This window comes from Chiloscyllium plagiosum, unplaced genomic scaffold, assembly GCF_037043375.1.
Source record: "Chiloscyllium plagiosum isolate Xiang-an unplaced genomic scaffold, Cpla_swu_hap1 HiC_scaffold_4, whole genome shotgun sequence".
In the NCBI taxonomy this organism is placed as follows: Eukaryota; Metazoa; Chordata; class Chondrichthyes; order Orectolobiformes; family Hemiscylliidae; genus Chiloscyllium; species Chiloscyllium plagiosum.
Window position 1 is genome coordinate 40632658 of NW_028270142.1, and position 18112 is coordinate 40650769.

The window sequence follows — 18112 nt, forward strand, 5'->3', positions numbered from 1 at the left end:
GCCCATAGTGTTAGGTAAGGGGTAAATGTAGGGGCATGGGTGGGTTGCGCTTCGGCAGGTCGGTGTGGACTTGTTGGGCCGAAGGGCCTGTTTCCACGCTGTAATGTAATCTAATCAAATCTAATCTAAACATGTGAGGACAGAAATGATTTTGGAATTTCAGGATTAGGATTGATATTTTTTAATGAATTCAGAATATCTGGGGATACAATGTTATGACTGGGTAAATCAATGAGTCTACACACCAACATATATTTTAATATCTTTACCACTTGTCTGACTGTTTAAGAAAATCAGATCGGTTTCATTAGAATAGAGGAGATTCAATGATAATTTGATGGAGTTTTGAGAAGATTTGTAGCTCATGTTGAGGTTCTGGATGTAGGTTTGCTTGCTGAGCTGGAAGGTTTGCAGAGAGCCACAAAACGACATGATCCTCTCTCACTAGTATCCTTACATACAGATGAGGAAGGACACTACTTCGACTGGGACAACACATCTTAGGACAAGCCAAATAGAGACACACATGAGAATTCCTAGAAGAATGGCATTCTAACCAGAACTCTATCAACAAACACATTGACTTGGATCCCATTTACCACCCCCTAAGAAAAAGAACTGGAAGTGACATCACCACAGGAAATGATGTCACCAACCCAAAGAAACCCAAACATATAAATAGAAAGCAGGAATTATCAACAGTACTTCACCCAGAGGCCCACTGAAGATGTTACCTAGAAGGATGATGAAACATGTGGAAATGAACATTAGAGCCATGAAGAATTGGCAGAGGATAAAAATAAACAAACTGTTTCCAGTGATTATAAGTACAGACTAGGGGAGAAATAAATAATAAAACTGAATGCAAGAGATATAGGGTCTGGAAGAGGGATTTATTTACAGAGAGGGTTAGGTTCTGTGAAATCACCATTGGTGTAAGTTGTTAAATGAGACACTATTTAAGAATAGATCTGATTGGTGGCCAAAAGAAAGTGGATAGAAGAATACAGGAGCACAATGGGAAATTGCAATTAGGATTTTGTGTTGAGGACGATAAACACCAATTGTGACTAATTGGGCTGATGGTCTGCTTCACTGTTGTAAGAATGTGCTGCTGGAGGAGGTTGTAATTAACATCTAAAGACAAGAGCCAATTTTTTTTATGTTAAGAAAATCTTGATCTCAGGGTGACCAGCAATGGATGAGAAGGTGGTGATAAACTGCCTTCTTGAACTGATACAGCTCATGTGGTGATGGGGTGAGGAAGGGGAGTCCCAGTGATTCTGTGGCTATTGGGGCGTTATCCCATTTCAGATGGCAATGAGGATTTATCCTTATAGTGTGGGACTGAATCCATGCCTTGTAGACAACAAGTTCACTCCCCAAAGGAGATTAATGACCCAGTCGGTTTTTGTTTTTAAGACAATCTCACAGTTTGTCCTGATCACTTCCCTGGCATTGGCCTGGAAGTTGCCACATTTATTGAATTCAATCTCATAACATGCTTTACTGGGATTTGAATTCTCAGTACAGAGGAACCTCGATTATCCGAATATCAATTATCAAAATTTCAGATTACCTGAAGAAGACCTCAAGGTCCCGATAGAAACATTACCTCAAAGAAGTGTTTCAACACTGATCCTGTCTTTTGTTTACAATGATTAAAAATGAACTCAGCTTACTGAAATGTTGCCGAGAACAGTCCTGGGCATCGATGGGAGCCCAGGCACCGTCTCCAAATGACTGACTGCCCGCCTTCTCTCTCTCTCCACACTTTCCCTGGAGTTCTACACAGGGGTGTATTTTGAACCCCCTCCCCCAAATAATTTCTCCAACATTGTCCTATACAGGGCGAAGGTGGAACTTGTCAAAAAGTGTGTGTGAGACAGAGAGAGTGTGTGTGTGTGTGTGTGTGTGAGAGAGAGTGTCTGTGTGTCTGTGTGTGTGTGTGAGAGTGTGGGTGTGTGTGTGGCTGTGTGTGTGTGTGTGGCTGTGTCTGTGTGTGTGTCTGTGTCTGTGTGGGCTCTGTCATTGTGTGTGTGTGTGTGTGGGGCTGTGTGTGTGTCTGTGTCTGTGTGGACTGTGTCAAATTGTGTGTGTATGTGGGGGGCAGTGTGTGTGTGTGGCTGTATGTGTGTCTGTGTCTGTGTGTGTGTGGCTGCGTCTGTGTGTGGGGTGGGGCTGTGTGTGTGTGGGGCTGTGTGTGTGTGTGGGGTATGTGTGTGTGTGGGTGTGTGGGGGGAGCTGTGTGTGTGGCTGTGTGTGTGTCTATGTGGCTGTATGTGTGTGTGGTTGTGTGTGTGTCTGTGTCTGTGTGGGCTGTGTCACTGTGTGTGTATGTATGTGTGGGGTGTGTGTGTGGCTGTTTGTGTGTGTGGGGGGGCTGTGCGTGTGGAGTGTGTGTGGTGTGTGTGAGGCTGTGTGTGGGGTGTGTGTTGTGTGTGTGGCTGTGTGTGTGTGTTTGGCTACGTGTGGGGGTATATGTGTGGGTGTGTGTGTGTGGGTGTGTGTGGGGCTGTGTGTGTGGGGTGTGTGTGTGTATGTGTGTGTGTGTGTATGCGCACACTATTTTGAGACTCACCTCCCAAAGGTAGCAGCAACTTACTGTTGGTGTCCAGTCCGGCTGCCCCGGGAGGAAGGGAGGAACAGGGCCTCATGGGGGCGAAGGCTCACGGGGCAGAGAGGGGGATGGGGCAGCTGGGTTGGATGAGGAGGCGGTGTTGGACAGTGATGGTGGAGGGAGGGGCGGGGTTTTGGTGTAGACGGGGGGGCCGTAGAAGGTAGAGTTCGGGAGGTGGACTGGTGCAGTTGGACGCGGGGCGGTATTGGACGGGGTTGGCGGGTGTGGTCAGTGGGAGGGGCAGACGGGGGGTCGGTGTTGGACGGAGTTGAGGGGTGCGGACGGTGGGAGGGGTGGACGGGGGTCGGTGTTGGACGGGGTTGGGGGATGTGGATGGTGGGAGGGGTGGACAGGGGTCGGTATTGGACGGGATTGGGGGGTGTGGACGGTGGGAGGGGTGGACGGGGATGGGTGTTGGACGGGGTTGGGGGGTGCAAGGGGTTGGTGTTGGACGGGGTTGGGGGGTGTGGACGGTGGGAGGGGCGGACGGGGGTCAGTTTTGGATGAGGTTCGGGGTTGCGGATGGTGGGAGAGGCTGACGGGAGTCAGTATTGGACGGGGTTGGGGGGTGTGGACGGTGAGAGGGGTGGACGGGGATCGGTGTTGGACGGGGTTGGTGGGTGCACAGGGGTTAGTGTTGGACAGGGTTGGGGGGTGCGGACGGTGGGAGGGGCGGACGGGGGTGGTGTTGGACGGGGTTGGGGGGTGCGGATGGTGGGAGGGACGGACGGGGGGTGGTGTTGGACAGGGTTGGGGGGTGCGGACGGTGGGAGGAGCAGATGGGGGTCGGTTTTGGGCGAGGTTTGGGGTTGCGGATGGTGGGAGGGGCGGACGGGGGTCAGTGTTGGATGGGGTTGGGGGTACGGACGGTGGGAGGGGTGGACGGAAGGCAGTGTTGGATGGGGTCGGGGGGTGCGGACGGTGGGAGGTGTGGACGGGGGTCGGTGTTGGATGGTGTTGGGGGTGCAGATTGGGAGGGGTGGATGGAAGGCGGTGTTGGATGGAGTTGGAGGGGTGTGGACGGTGGGAGGGGTGGATGGGGTCGGTGTTGGATGGGGTTGGGGGGGTGGACGGTGGGAAGGGTGGACGGGGGTTGGTGTTGGATGGGGTTGGAGGGGTCTGGACAGTGGGAGGGGTGGACGGGGGTCGGTGTTGGATGGGGTTGGGGGGGTGGACTGTGGGAGGGGTGGACGGTGGTCGGTGTTGGATGGGTTTGGGGGGGTGGGCGGTGGGACGGGTGGACGGGGGTCGGTGTTGGACGGGGTTGGGGGGGGTGGGCGGTGGGACGGGTGGACGGGAGTCGGTGTTGGACGGGGTTGGGGGGGTGGGCGGTGGGACGGATGGACGGGGGTCGGTGTTGGACAGGGTTGGGGGTGCGGACGGTGGGAGGGGTGGACGGGGGTCGGTGTTGGACGGGGTTGGGGATGCGGACGGTGGGAGGGGTGGACGGGGGTCGGTGTTGGACGGGGTTGGGGGTTGGACGATGGGAGGGGTGGACGGGGGTCGGTGTTGGACGGGGTTGGGAGTGCGGACAGTGGGAAGGGTGGACGGGGGTTGGTGTTGGATGGGTTTGGGCGGTGCAGACGGGGAGGGGTCAGGGGCACAGACGGGGAGGGGTCAGGGGCACAGACAGGGTGGCAGGGTCTTGCGCGTGGTGTGTTGCTGCCTAATCTTCTGAACAGGGAGCGGACTTAGCAAGTGCTTGCTGTTTCAATCCCACTGAAACTGATTTGGGAGGCGGGGGCTTCAGCAATGCTGCAGGTCCCTTACACACAAGTGTGTCTCTACTCAGAAACAAAAACTGAGACAGAGAGAGGGAGCAAGGCTGGCAGAGCGAGGGAAAAGAAAACTTCTGAAATCTCCGAGCTCCAGGGGAGAGGCATTGAATCAATTTACCGAATAATCAATTACCCGAATGAAATATTGGCTGCCCATGTCGTTCGGATAATCAAGGTTCCTCTGTATTTGGATTACTTATCCTGGAGCTCATCATCAATTACACTGGATATCATTCTTCAGGTACACACAAAGTGATGAGCAGCAGATGTACAAAGTCTCTGATTACCTTCAGTAGAGGTGGTGTTGGTAGAGTTACTATTGTCCACAGAAAAATGCTCGGACGGTGGGTCTCTGATTTCCACTTCAACTGTGATCCCTGTAGCACGCTTCCTGCGGAGCCCTGTCTCACGCACAATGTTAGTAATGCGGATCTTACTTTGAGGTACATTAAGGAACAGGGCAAGATTTTCTACTAGATTGGGGCCATAAAATTCATCCACGGTCATTGCAGGTAGATTAAAGGAGATGTGAAGGACAGGAGCTGTATGCACTTCAATTGGAGTTGATCCTCTCACCAGAACGTTAAGCATCTGATAGGTTCTGTCAAAGTAATTTTCTCCAATGACAGAGGAGTCCAACTTGGGAGTGAATTCTCCTGTGAAGACATAATGAGATGTGTCAAGAAAGCCCAACAATTATTATATTAATATAGAACCGTGGGGTTGCACCACACTGTGAAACAATTCTGGTCATCGTGTTCTAAAAAGGAACAAGAAACATTGGACAAGGCGCAGAAAGGATCTGCAAGAATGACATCAGAAGTGAGCGGCAGTACGCATCAAAAAAAAATTAGTGTCTTTTTTTTTCCCAGAAAAGACACAGAGCTCTGACAGAGTTCTTTAAGGTTACAGAAAGGTTTGACAAGGTGACAGAGAAAATGTTTCCATTCATTACGAGACCAAAACAAGTGTCCAGATAGGTAGTCACTAAGAAATCTGATCAGGAATTCAGGAGAAACACCTTTATCCAGAGGGTGATGAGAATGTGGAACTTGTTTAGATACGGAGTGGTTGAGGTGAATCATTTAGACAAATTTAAGGGAACGCTGGGTAAACACATGATGGAGAAAGGAAGAGAAGGATGTGCTGGTGAGGTAAGATGAAGATATTTGGGAGGAGACTCGAGAAGAACAGAAACACCTTTTGGGCCAAAAGGCCTATTTCAGTGTTATTAATGCTTGTGTTACATTCAACTAAGTCCAGTTGGTGAGACATTCATTTCATTTCAGATTCACTTGAAGTCTGGTGCACTTATTGCCAGTATCCAGGTGATTCATAAAGAAAACGGTTTGATGTCGGTTTACCTGCATAGGTTGGGCCCTTTAGTGTGAAGTCAGTTTTGTCAGCATTCCATTTTGCATTAGTAGGGGGTACGAAGGTATTATTCACATACACATCCAGTCGTTGAGATGTGGAGTAATATATTGCCAAACGTATAACCTTTTTTTAAATAACAAAAATGATTATTAGCTTCAAATTTATTACCTTTCACTTCCTGCCACATAAATGCATTTCTTTCTTTTTATGCAAAATGTGATACGTGGCTATTTAACTTGTAGACTCTCTGTTACATTTTCCCCAAAAAATGCTGGAGTTAACCCTTCTCTGATCCCTTTTAGAAACACCCTATTTGATTGTGGGCTTTAAACACCTCACACTCTGTCTATAACAATACAACAAGCAAATAAAAAATTCAAGATAGCCAAAAACCTATTTCAGAATTTATCATCAACGTAATAATTTGTACATGTTCGTTAAAAGATAACAGGTAATTATCTCCTGTGTACGCCATATTTCTTGGTCATGCTTGAGGCTGGCACTTTCCTACGATTTCCCATTTTAAATTGTGAAATGATTTGTCACATATTCTATCACATGTCCCGCAGATGTCTAATTCTAATCCCCTGGTCCCAATTTTAAGGGGGATAAGGGGAAGGTTGAGAGTTAGAATCCAGATTTGTTTCTGATCTATTTTTACACCATCCAAATGTTATTTGAATCAAAATAAAAAGATGTTTTATCAAACCCTCCTGGTGCTGAATGTTTGAATCTTCCTGGGATGTCTATACAATGCCCTGAATATGTGTGGGTTATCGAGAGATTAATAGCAATAGCAGACAAGATGTAGGGCAGTGGGAACCGAGCACTAGGCATCAGGCAAGGTAAAGATATGAAGAATAAAAATTAAGGTTCAGATTCACTGTGTGCTGATAGTGTTCAGAATTTGTGTCTTTGTCATTCACTGGTTTAGCAAAGGGGTTCCATTTTCATGCACTGACACTGATACTCCCACACCAGACTATGCTCAGTATGAATCCCTCTCCATCCATGTCTTCACTCTTTCACCATCAGTCTCCTTCAATTCTTTTGATCATCTCTTTCTCAGTGAATGCAAGAAATTTTAATTCATCTTTCCAGATCTGAATCTCAAGGGAATTGGACCCAACCAATATTAATTTTAACCAGTGTAAAATTGGGTAAGATGTAAAACTAAAGTTTTACCAAATGGTGCAGTTTACTGAAGGATGAGTGAGGTTAACGTTGCCTCCTCTTGTGCATAACCCTTTTGTTGCCAACTGTTTCTGTGAGCCTCAGGTCCTCAGACACACACACAGACGCACACACATACCACACACACAGACACACATAGACGCACACACACAGAGGCACACACATAGACGCACACACATAGACGCACACACGCACAGACGCACACACACCACACACACAGATACACACACACAGACACACACACACATAGACAAACACACAGACACACACACCACAGACACATACACACAGACAAACACACACACACCTGACCAATTAGGCAATGTTGTACTTACGCATTTGGTTAATGAGAAAAACGTACTGAAATTGGGCAAACAAGGTATATAAAACATGAGCTCTGGCATCAACACCTCCTTACTTTGCTGTCATCTGCGTTGAGAAGAATTATGCGTAGGTTCTGAGGGCTAACGCCAGTGAAATATAACTCGTATGGCTTGTTTGTGGCCACAACTGCGTGGAAGATTGAGGCTCTCTTGTTGCAAGCATAGGAAGAACACCAGCCATGATCCTGGGGGCCTGGTACAATAAAAAATAATCAAACTATTTCACACGGCCAAGCAACACAGCTTAAAGCCTGTGCAGGATTTTATTCAATCACGCTTCAACAATCATTGAGTAAGACCCATTTTATTTCGGTTTATGCTTTTTAAGGTGAAACCCTAACTCTGGATGTCGAAAGTGGTGCGAGAAACATGAATAATTTGGGTCCTGACCACATGCCTCAACAGCCCCACAAAACTGTTTTTAAATCAAAACGGTCTAATAGATCAGAAGGAGATCAGCAGCCGATTCACAACACTGGGTGCCCTCCAAGACATAGGCGCTGCCTTCCTGACCATAGCATAAATCAGGGACTGTCATCAGACATTATTACTGACTTCCTGAGGAGAGGGTTAGTAGCATGACGGGCTGGAAGGTCTTAATTCATAAAATTTCATAAGAACCAGGAGAATGATGCCACCTGTCCCTTCAAGCCTGTTCTGCCATTCAATAAGATCATGCTTGATCTTTTCGTGGCCTCAGCTCCACTTACCCGCCCTTTCACTATAACCCTTAATTTTTTAGCCATTCAAAAAGTTATCTATTTTAGCTTTAACACCATTCAGTGAGGCAGCCTCAACTACTTCACTGGGCAGGGAATTTTACAGATTCACAACCCTCTGAGTGAAAAAGTTCCGAATCGAGTGTGGTGCTGGAAAAGCACAGCAGGTCAGGCAGCATCCGAGGAGCAGGGGAATTGACGTTTTGGGCATAAGCCCTTCGTCAGGAATCGTGATGAAGGACTTATGCCCGGAACGTCGATTCTCCTGCTCCTCAGATGCTGCCTGACCTGCTGTGATTTGCCAACACCACACTCTCAACTCTGATCTTCAGCATTTGCAGTCCTTACTTTCTCCTAAAAAAAGTTCCTTCCCAATTCATCAGCACCCTACACAGCTGCAACATAACCTCCCTGCTTTTCAACTCAATCCCTTTAGCAATGAAGGACAAAATTCCATTTGCCTTCTTAATTACCTGATGCATCTGCAAGCCAACCTTCTGTGATTCATACACAGGGACATCCAGGTCACTCTGCATAGATGCGTGCTGCAATTTATTACCATTGAAATAATAGTCCTTTTTACTGTTGTTCCTATCAAAATGGATGACTTCCCATCTATTAACATTGGACTCCATCTGCCAGACCTTTGCCCACTCACTTAAACTATGGATATCGGTTTGCTGACTGAGCTGGAAGGTTTGTTTTCAGACATTTCATCACCGTACTAGGTAACATCTTCAGTGAGCCTCTGGATGAAGCACTGGTGGTGTAGCCCACTTTCTGTTTATGTGTTTGAGTTTCCTTAGGTTGGTGATGTTATTTCCTGTGGTGACATCATTTCTTGTGGTGATGTCATTTCCTGTTCTTTTTCTCAGGGGGTGGTAAATAGGATCCAAGTCAATGTGTTTATTGATAGAGTTCTGGTTGGAATGCCATGCTTCTCGGAATTCAACTCGCCACAAAAATACATGACCCACTTCTCACTACTATCTTTACATACAGAGGAGGAAGGACACCAGTTTGACTGGGACAACATATCCATCCTAGGACAAGCCAAACAGAGATACGCATGAGAATTCCTAGAAGCATGGCATTCCAAACGGAACTCTATCAGCAAACACATTGACTTGGATCCTATTTACCACACCCAGAGAAAAAGAACAGGAAATGACATCACCAACCAGAGAGTCAAACACAGAAATAGAAAGCGGGCTACACCGCCAGTGCTTCATTCAGAGGCTCACTGAAGATGTTATCTGGTATGATGACAAAATATCTGAAAATGAACCTTGCAGCTCAGCAAGCAAACCTACATCCAGAATCTCAACTTGAGCTACACATTTTCTCAAAACTATCACTTAAACTCTCAATGTTCCTCTGCAAATTTTCACAGTCCTCTGCAGACTTTGCTCTACCACTCATCTTAATGTCATCCACAAATTTTGATACATTACATGAGGTACTCAACTACAAATAATCTTTAAAAATTGTTGAATAGTTGCAGTCTCAATGTTGATCCCTGAGGCACACCACTAGACACTGATCGCCAGCCAGAAAAGTACTCATTTATCCCCACTGTTTGCTTTCTGTAGTTAACCAATCCTCTATCGATGCTAATACATTGCCCATAACACCACGTATCTTTATCATGTGCAGGAGCCTTTTGTATGGCACCTTCTCGAATGCCTTTTGGAAATTGTGAAGTAATGATGAAGACCCAGCACTCACATCATACAAAAACAATCAGAACAGTTTAAATAAAACAAAAACAGAGAAACCTTAATTGGCTGTGCAAAGAATGCCTCTGACTGCTCTGGTTCATTGAAATAGAGCTTGAAAATTTAGTTCTGAGTTGGATAGACCCCTCATTAACCAACTTCTCGAGGGACTTAAAGGGCCGTTAGTTGACAGCAAGTGGGCTTCCCATTCCCCACTTCCTGCCAGTTCTTTGAAAGTCCTGTCGGCAGTGGGAGCCCAAGATGGGCTCTGGGACCAAGATGCTCATATTGTGACCATACTGTCAGCGTTATAGAATCGTGGAGTCGTACACCATGGAAATAGATTGTTCATCTGCTCCAACCAGATATCCCAGTCTGACTGAGTCCCATTTGTCCATATTTGGCCGATATCCTGTAAACCCTTCCTATTCATGTACCATCCAGATACCTTTTAAATATTATATTTGTTCTGCATCCACCAACTCCTCTGGCAGTTTTTTCTAGACACGCACCACCCTCGGTGTGAAAACATTATCCTTCAGGTCCTTTTCAAATCTTTCCCCTTTCACCTTAAACCTATACCCTATAGTTTTGGATTCCCCTACCCTAGGAAAAGGGCCATGACTATTCACCGTATCTCTGCCCCTGATGATTTTATAAACTATTATAAGGTCACCCCTTTGCCTTCCACACTCCAGAGAAAAAAGCCCCAACCCATTCGGCCTCTCCCTATAACTCAAACCCTCCAGTCCCAGAAACATTCTTGTCAATCTATTGTGTATCCACTCAAGTTTAACAACATCCTTCCTGTAGAAGGGCAACCAGAATTGTATGTGGTATTCCTTTGTTTGAGGTCAGCAGTGAGTGTTATTAGTTAATCGCTGATCATAAATTCCAGCTCAACATTGCAGGGCAAGCAATGATCTTATATCAGAAACAAACACTTCATTGGAGATGCATTTGAAGTATCACAGTGAGGAATGCACGGGAAGAAAACAAATAGAAAGCTCTGTGATAAAGTGGAGGGATTAAATGGCAAAAGGTCTCCGACTTAGGGGTGCTGACCCATTCCAACTTCTGATTCCGAAATTGCCTGTGACTCTCTGACCATCTTTTATCACTCCTTTACAATAAATATTTTGTACTTTTGTGAAATATCTGTGTCGCAGATTTGAAATGATACATACCATTAATAAGGTCAACGTAACCCTCTGTAAGCAGAGCTACTGGGGACAACCGCCTGGTCTCTGAATCAGGATCCAGGCTTTCAATAACCAGTATTTCATAGTTTAGCCCAAAGCATTTGTAGCTTTGCCAGTCGGGCATGTAGGTACAAGTGGAATCTCGAATAATTCCTGTGGGAAAACAATGAATGGTGATTGAGTACTGTACTGATAAAGATGGTCACCTTAAAGGAATGCTGTGACAGAGACAGAAATAACTCGTCCCATTTAAATACTATTCATTTTTCAACTTCAACCCAGGTAAAGGAGGTTTGTCCTTTTACTTAGATGGCCACAGATTAATAGAGCACAGATTGATAGAGCATAGAAAAGACCTATCAGCACATTGTGCCTGTGTTTAACTCTTGGAAAGAGGTATCTAATTACTCTCCAATCTTCCCACTCTTCCCCAATCCTTCAACAATTACTTCAATTCCAAGTATTTATCTAATTCTTTTTTTAAAGCTGTAATGAACCTACTTCCATTGCCCTTTCAGGCAGATTCAGATCACTAAAACTTACAGTGCAAAAATAATCTTTCTGGTTCTTTTGTTAATTATCTTTAATCTGTGTCCTCTGGTTAGCAACCTTCCTGCTGCTGAAAACAGTTTCTTAGAATCTTAGAATCCCTACAGAGTAGAAACAGGCCATTCGGCCCAACAAATCCACACCAACCCTCCAAAGAGTCTCCCACCCAAACTCATTACTCTATATTTACCACTGACTAATGCACCTAACCTACACTTCCCTGAACACTATGGGCAATTTAGCATGGCCAATTCACCTAATCTGCACATCCTTGAATTTGGGAGGAAACCGGAGCACCTGGAGGAAACCCATGCAGACACAGGGAGAATGTGCAAACTCCACACAGACAGTCACCTGAGGCTGGAATCGAACCCAGGTCCCTGGTGCTGTGAGGCAGCAGTGCGCCACTGTGCCGCCCATAATTCACTATCCACTCTAAAACCCTTCATGATTTTGAACAACTCTGTTAAGTCATCTCTTATCTAAGAAGCACAATCCAGCTGTTGCAGTCTCTCCTTAGTTTAGTTTGGATCCCTGTAAACCATCACTGAGATTCCATGAATGTTACTTTTCAACTTTGCTGCTGTCAGCTCTTTGGGTCAGAGTAAAACAACTGTCCGATTGGCTTACTGTTAGAGAAAGTGCACATTTGTTAATTATCTTTAATCTGTGTCCTCTGGTTAGCAACCAGACCAGTCAATCTAAATGCACAGGAAATGCACAGGAAATCATGCAGGGTGTGAAACAACCTGATGATTTGTTGCCGAGCAATAAAACTTATAACTCATTATTATCTTCAATGGCAGATAATTCCACTCTCTTCACCCATCCTAGTAATCACTCATGTGATCCACACACGGAACTAAATTCTCTGAACACATCATTCAATGATATGCTATGGATTTCAAGATTCTGAAATAAAAACAGAAAATGCTGGAAACATTTAGCAGGTTTGTGGAGAGAGTTAGAGTTTTCAGACTAATATAACTTTCTTCTGAACCTGAAATAAAGACTCTGCTGCTTTTCTCTCTTCCACCTTTATTCCTCATTGCTCAACTTGCTCTCATTCTTCCTTATTACACCAAAGTTTGACTGAAACACCAAACCACATACAGGGTCCAATCAATCAAAAGGTTCAGTTCCAAACCTTTGTGTGGTGCAATCTGAGAGACTGGAATACGATTGCCATTTAAATGTGTCAACATGGTTTTTGGAATTCGATAATCCCCAGTCCCGTAGCGACGGTCACCATCCCATTCATATTCTGACTGAGGGACAACTGCTCCAACTGCCCCCAGGAATGAGCCATCAAGATCTTTCAGCAGTGTCTTCTTCTTGGCATCACAGACCATGTCCACGCAGTCCGCAGGGTTTACTTTCCTGTGAATGATCAACAGCATCAAACACAACTGGGTCAGAATGGGCCATTTTCTGAAGTGAGGTCATCAAGAGAATGAGGAAACGAAGAATGCAACAATACATCGCAGACAGAAAGCTGAAAACAAAACAGAGTCTGCGGGAAACATTCAGCAAACTAGCTACCATCTCAGGGCAAACAGGAGCTGGTTGGAGTGGTCAAACTGAATTTACAGATAAACAGTGCACCAATGGGAACACTACAAAAGGCAAAGAGAGGGACACCGCCCACCCCCACCACCACCCACCACAAACACACACACACAGAGACTCAGATACACGCACATACAAAACTACACATTCATTCACCCTCACATATACAAGTACATGAAACAGATACACCACTCCCACCTGTATACACACATACACATAAACCGAGAGTTACGTCACAATGAATAGTCTGCCTGTCATGATGAAAATCCAATCACATCATTCCCAATATTCAAGAATTCTAGTTTAGAGTTAGCCCAGCCTTCACACATTTAAATGACCAATTATCTCCAGTTAAATCCCATTTTGATATCCCTGTTGTCTGGAATGCTTAGTGCATACAGCAGACCAGGCCAGAGCAGGTTTGCTTCAGTAAATTTATTTTAGATAACCAGGGTACCTCCTGTGGATATGGTTCGAAGACATTTTGGATGGAGGGGTTGGGGGTCAGGGACTGGAGTAGTTGAATTGGCTAAATGCCTTTGGGTCAGGGCAGTGTCAGCTCCTCTTTGAGATTGTTAAAAGTAGGCAAGAGTATGCCTAAGTTATACACAAACCCATTGGAACTGTCAGCGAACTGTCAAACAGCCAATGGATTTACCCACAGGTCTGAAGGTTTCCATGACTCTTTCATTTTGCATGATTTCACAAGAAGCCATTTTCAGAGTGCAGAGTGTTCCATATCAGTTTGATTGACAGCTACAAGTATCTTTGGACTTTTTGATGTGGGACTACAAATTCTAATTCTTCTTGCATTTGAATGAAATGTTTGTTCATGCAAAGTTTTATTAAGGTGATGGGGTTATGAAGCACCATTAAAAAAATGAATAGATGATATTAAATAGTATACAGTGTATAGATGGCATAGCTTGGCAGGTGGTATTGCTTGGCATGGAAACAGAATGAAGAGATGGAAAGAGTATGCACGAGGCAGTTGTGAGGAGGAGGGATATTTTTGGATTTTGGCCTTATTTATTAAACACCAGTGCATAGATGCAGGCATCACGCCCAGCCCACATCTGTCGTTAACAGCCTTGTCGCACATCCTGTAGTCTTCTAGCCCATCATTCAAGGAACCCTCCCACCTCGGGATGAACATCCAATCTCTGAGACCTGATTTTATTGGATTAGGTTTATAGAACCTGGAAATATCCTCTCTCTGCATTCTCAACCTGGAAACAAAATTCAGGACCAAAAATAACCCTTCACAATCACACAAATACATATTTACAAACAATATGCACACACATATATATTGACATACACAGTTACATATATTTGCGCACACACACACACACACACACTGTATATCAAGATCTGTGCCTGATTCTGGACGAACTTTAGGTTTCACGTATACTCCCTGCAAACCTTTATTTCGAGCATTGTTGGAAGTAATATGAATTTTACATGTTTTTGACACTTTGCACGACAACACAATATGCCAAAAGGCTTTTGAGCAAATTAAATATTTTAGAAGTGCAGTCATTGCTGTATTGTAGAAAATATGGCAGTTAATTTACGCTAAGCAAACACTCACAAATCAACATGTAGCAATGACCAAATAATCTGTTTTTTGAGATGCTGATTGAGGCGTAACTATTGTTGCCAGCCCTTGAAGAGAACTCTCCTGATGTCCACCTGAGAGGACTAACGGGCCTTGGTTGAATGTCTCACCTCTGACATTGCTGCACTCCTCAAAATAAGCCGAAATATTGTACTTAAAAAACTGTAGAGGGACTGAATTCCATTGCAGAATAGAATCATTACAGCACACAGGGTATCCAATTAAGTCCAGTCTTCCGATTGGGAGTTGAGCGTGCTATCCAATGAAATATGAAGAGATTTTACCCACAAGACTAGAGAGTTCCACTCAGCTTGTGGAGCAGATAGGCGAAAGTGAGGACTTCAGATGCTGGAGATTAGAGTCAAGTTTAGAGTGGTGCTGGTAAAGCACAGCAGGTTAGGCAACCAACCGAAGAGCAGGAGAATCGACATTTCGGGCAGGAGCCCTTCATCGGGAGGACAGATGGCTTTGCATTGGATGCATATTCCTTGCATGGCCTATTATTCAGCTTCATTGGGGTCGATGGAATTAAAGATCAGATATTGTTTATAATGGGAGCCGAGACAGCATCGTCTGAGTTGAATTTCTACTTCCTGCCTTTCTAAACAATATTAAAGGCCATTAAATATATGGGAGTTGGGACTGTAGTCAGTGTGCAATTTCTTGGTGAAGAGATCAATATTCACACCTTGTTTATATGCGGCATGAGAAAACGAGCATTCATGACTGAGGTCAGCACACAAACACCTGTTAATGCTTAGTAAATCAGTTCTGAAATTATTGCTGATTTCAGTTTCACAATAACTCACGCCACATTAGGTCTGTGTATGAAGACTTTGCCTCGCTCCTCACTGTCCACAATAGTGATTCCCTTCACGAGAATGGGATGCTGAAAATCCTCATTCTTTGGATTAGTGATAAACATAACATTCAGTTTGTTGGAACATGTGCCTTTGAATCCAACAAAAGTCGTATCTTCAAGTAAAGGAAAGTATATCATTAGTTTCCTCACAAAGAACAAAACAGCAAATGTTTCAGTTTCAAACATCTCACAAACTTAAAGATGACACACATCTTCAGTGCCCAATAGTGTTTCCTTCAAATTGATACAAAAATCTGACTTGGCGCACTGACTCACTAGTTCAGTGGGCACACTAGCTCACTGCATCATGAACTCAGTTTGCAACTGATAATCTCAACAAATATCCTTTTGCTGCAGTCACGACACATGATCTCCTTCATCTTTCCTGCACAGAATCCCATGTACATAAAAGTATTTCCCAGGCTAAACAGGATCATACAGTACAGGAGTTGGGAGGTCATGTTGCGGCTGGACATTGGTTAGGCCACTGTTGGAATATTCCGTGGAATTCTGGTCTCCTTCCTATCGGAAAGATGTCATGAAACTTGAAAGGGTTCAGAAAAGATTTACAAGGATGTTGCCAGGGTTGGAGGATTTGAGCTACATAAAGAAGCTGAACAGGCTGGGGCTGTTTTCCCTGGAGTGTCGGAGGCTGAGGGGTGGCCTTATAGAGGTTTACAAAATTATGAGGGGCATGGATAGGATAAATAAAGAAAGTCTTTTCCCTGGGATCGGGGAATCCAGAACTAGAGGGCATAGGTTTAGGGTGAGAGGGGAAAGATATAAAAGAGACCTAAGGGGCAACTTTTTCACACAGAGGGTGGTATGTGTATGGAGTGAGCTGCCAGAGGATGTGGTGGAGGCTGGTACAATTGCAACATTTAAGAGGCATTTTGAAGGGTATATGAATAGGAAGAATTTGGAGGGATATGGGTCGGGTGCTGTCAGATGGGACTAGATTGGATTGGGATATCTGGTCGGCATGGACGGGTTGGACCGAAGGGTCTGTTTCCATGCTGTACATCTCTATGATTCTATGACTCTATAAGTTCACCTTTTTCACACTAGCTTACCCCTTCAAAATGCAAATTCAGCTGCACTATTTATTTAATTCAACGTTGTATGGAAAAGTATTCATTCCAAATCCTAGTTGCCAATTACTCAGGGGTCTGCTGGGCTGTTTCAGAGAGCAGGTAAATAGATGTCTGATGAGAGCCTAATATTGGCTAAAAGCAGCAATCCCATTTCATAAAGAGGATTTTAGTGGAACAGCTGGGTTTTTCCAACAATCTGACAGCTGTGTGTTCTGCTTTTTATTAACAGAGTTTTGTTTAAACTGACTCCTAATTCTCAAACTACCCCCAGTGGCAGTGATTTCTCGTGATATTTGGATTATTAATTCCACAAGAGAAAGATGGAAATGATCTGTGAATAGTTTGAATGTGTAAACATCTTTTTACCAATTACACATTCTCATCAGGCAAAGCTTTGCTCAAAATGCATGTTATAGGATGTCACTGTGTCAACTGCACTGGGTGTGGGATCATCTTTCCATTGGTATAATGTATTTGACTTTTAACAACTCAAATATCCTTCATTAATCATTTGAAATGTTACACAGGCAAAGAATATTTCTATCCCCTGTTGATCAATTATATCCACAGTTCAGTTCAGACAAAGTCAGGGTTATTTTTCTTCACTTACTTTCTATGATCATTTGTCCACCGATTGCAGGATAGGATGTCAAGCTATCGTGTGGCATATAAGGTGCGTTGTTACCAGCAGAGGCAAACGTTGGCCAGTATATTCCATTCCTGTCCACTGGTTAATAAAACAAGACATAGACTCATCATTAGGTTTTGCAGCTACTTTGCAGTGGTGTTAACCAAGGAAGATGACATTACCTAAGCCATGATATACAAGAAGTTTCTGGGAAACTGAATGGTTTCACTTTGGGTAAAGAGGAGGAGGCAACTAGGGAGGCTGTCAGGAATTAAAATGGAGAATTCACCCAGTCCGGAAAGGAGAGCTGGATATTAATGAGGGAAGCAAGGTTAGAAATTGCAAAGCAATAACTTAAACCTCTAATTCTCCATAGATACAGGAACAGGAGGACTGCAAATGTTACCCCATTGTTCAAAAAGGATGTATGTAAATGGACATGGGAGAAGGGAATACAATGGTGGATTTAAATGAAAAAAATTGGACCTTACTTGATTGGGCCATAAACACTGGCAAGGACTGATTGGACTTAATGGCCTGTCATGAGCATTGCAGATATTTTATAATGCAGAGGTTGGGAGATAATGACTACACTCTGTGTCCTGTGTGAAGGGGAAATCTGGAAATTACAGACAGTTCAGTTTAATGTCAGTGATGAGGAAGGTTTCAGAAACAATTTCCAGGAGAAAAATTAATATCCACTTAGAAAAGTGCAGATTATTAAAGGAAAGCCAACATAGGTTTGTTAAATGTGTTGCTGGAAAAGCGCAGCAGGTCAGGCAGCATCCAGGGAACAGG

At 44.4% G+C, this 18112-nt stretch overlaps 1 protein-coding gene across 2 annotated transcripts in view; it reads right to left on the reverse strand.

The window, feature by feature from the left end:
• Positions 1-18112, reverse strand: part of LOC122549503 (fibrocystin-L-like) — a 243183-nt gene that overhangs the window by 12568 nt on the left and 212503 nt on the right. For both annotated transcript variants that reach the window (XM_087986185.1, XM_087986184.1), the window contains exons 68-74: positions 17297-17413; positions 15540-15705; positions 12688-12920; positions 10977-11144; positions 7388-7545; positions 5763-5898; positions 4686-5054 (exon numbers count right to left, since the gene is read on the reverse strand). In XM_087986185.1, the coding sequence (XP_087842311.1) occupies positions 4686-5054; positions 5763-5898; positions 7388-7545; positions 10977-11144; positions 12688-12920; positions 15540-15705; positions 17297-17413 (1347 nt within the window). The remainder of the gene's footprint in view (positions 1-4685; positions 5055-5762; positions 5899-7387; positions 7546-10976; positions 11145-12687; positions 12921-15539; positions 15706-17296; positions 17414-18112) is intronic.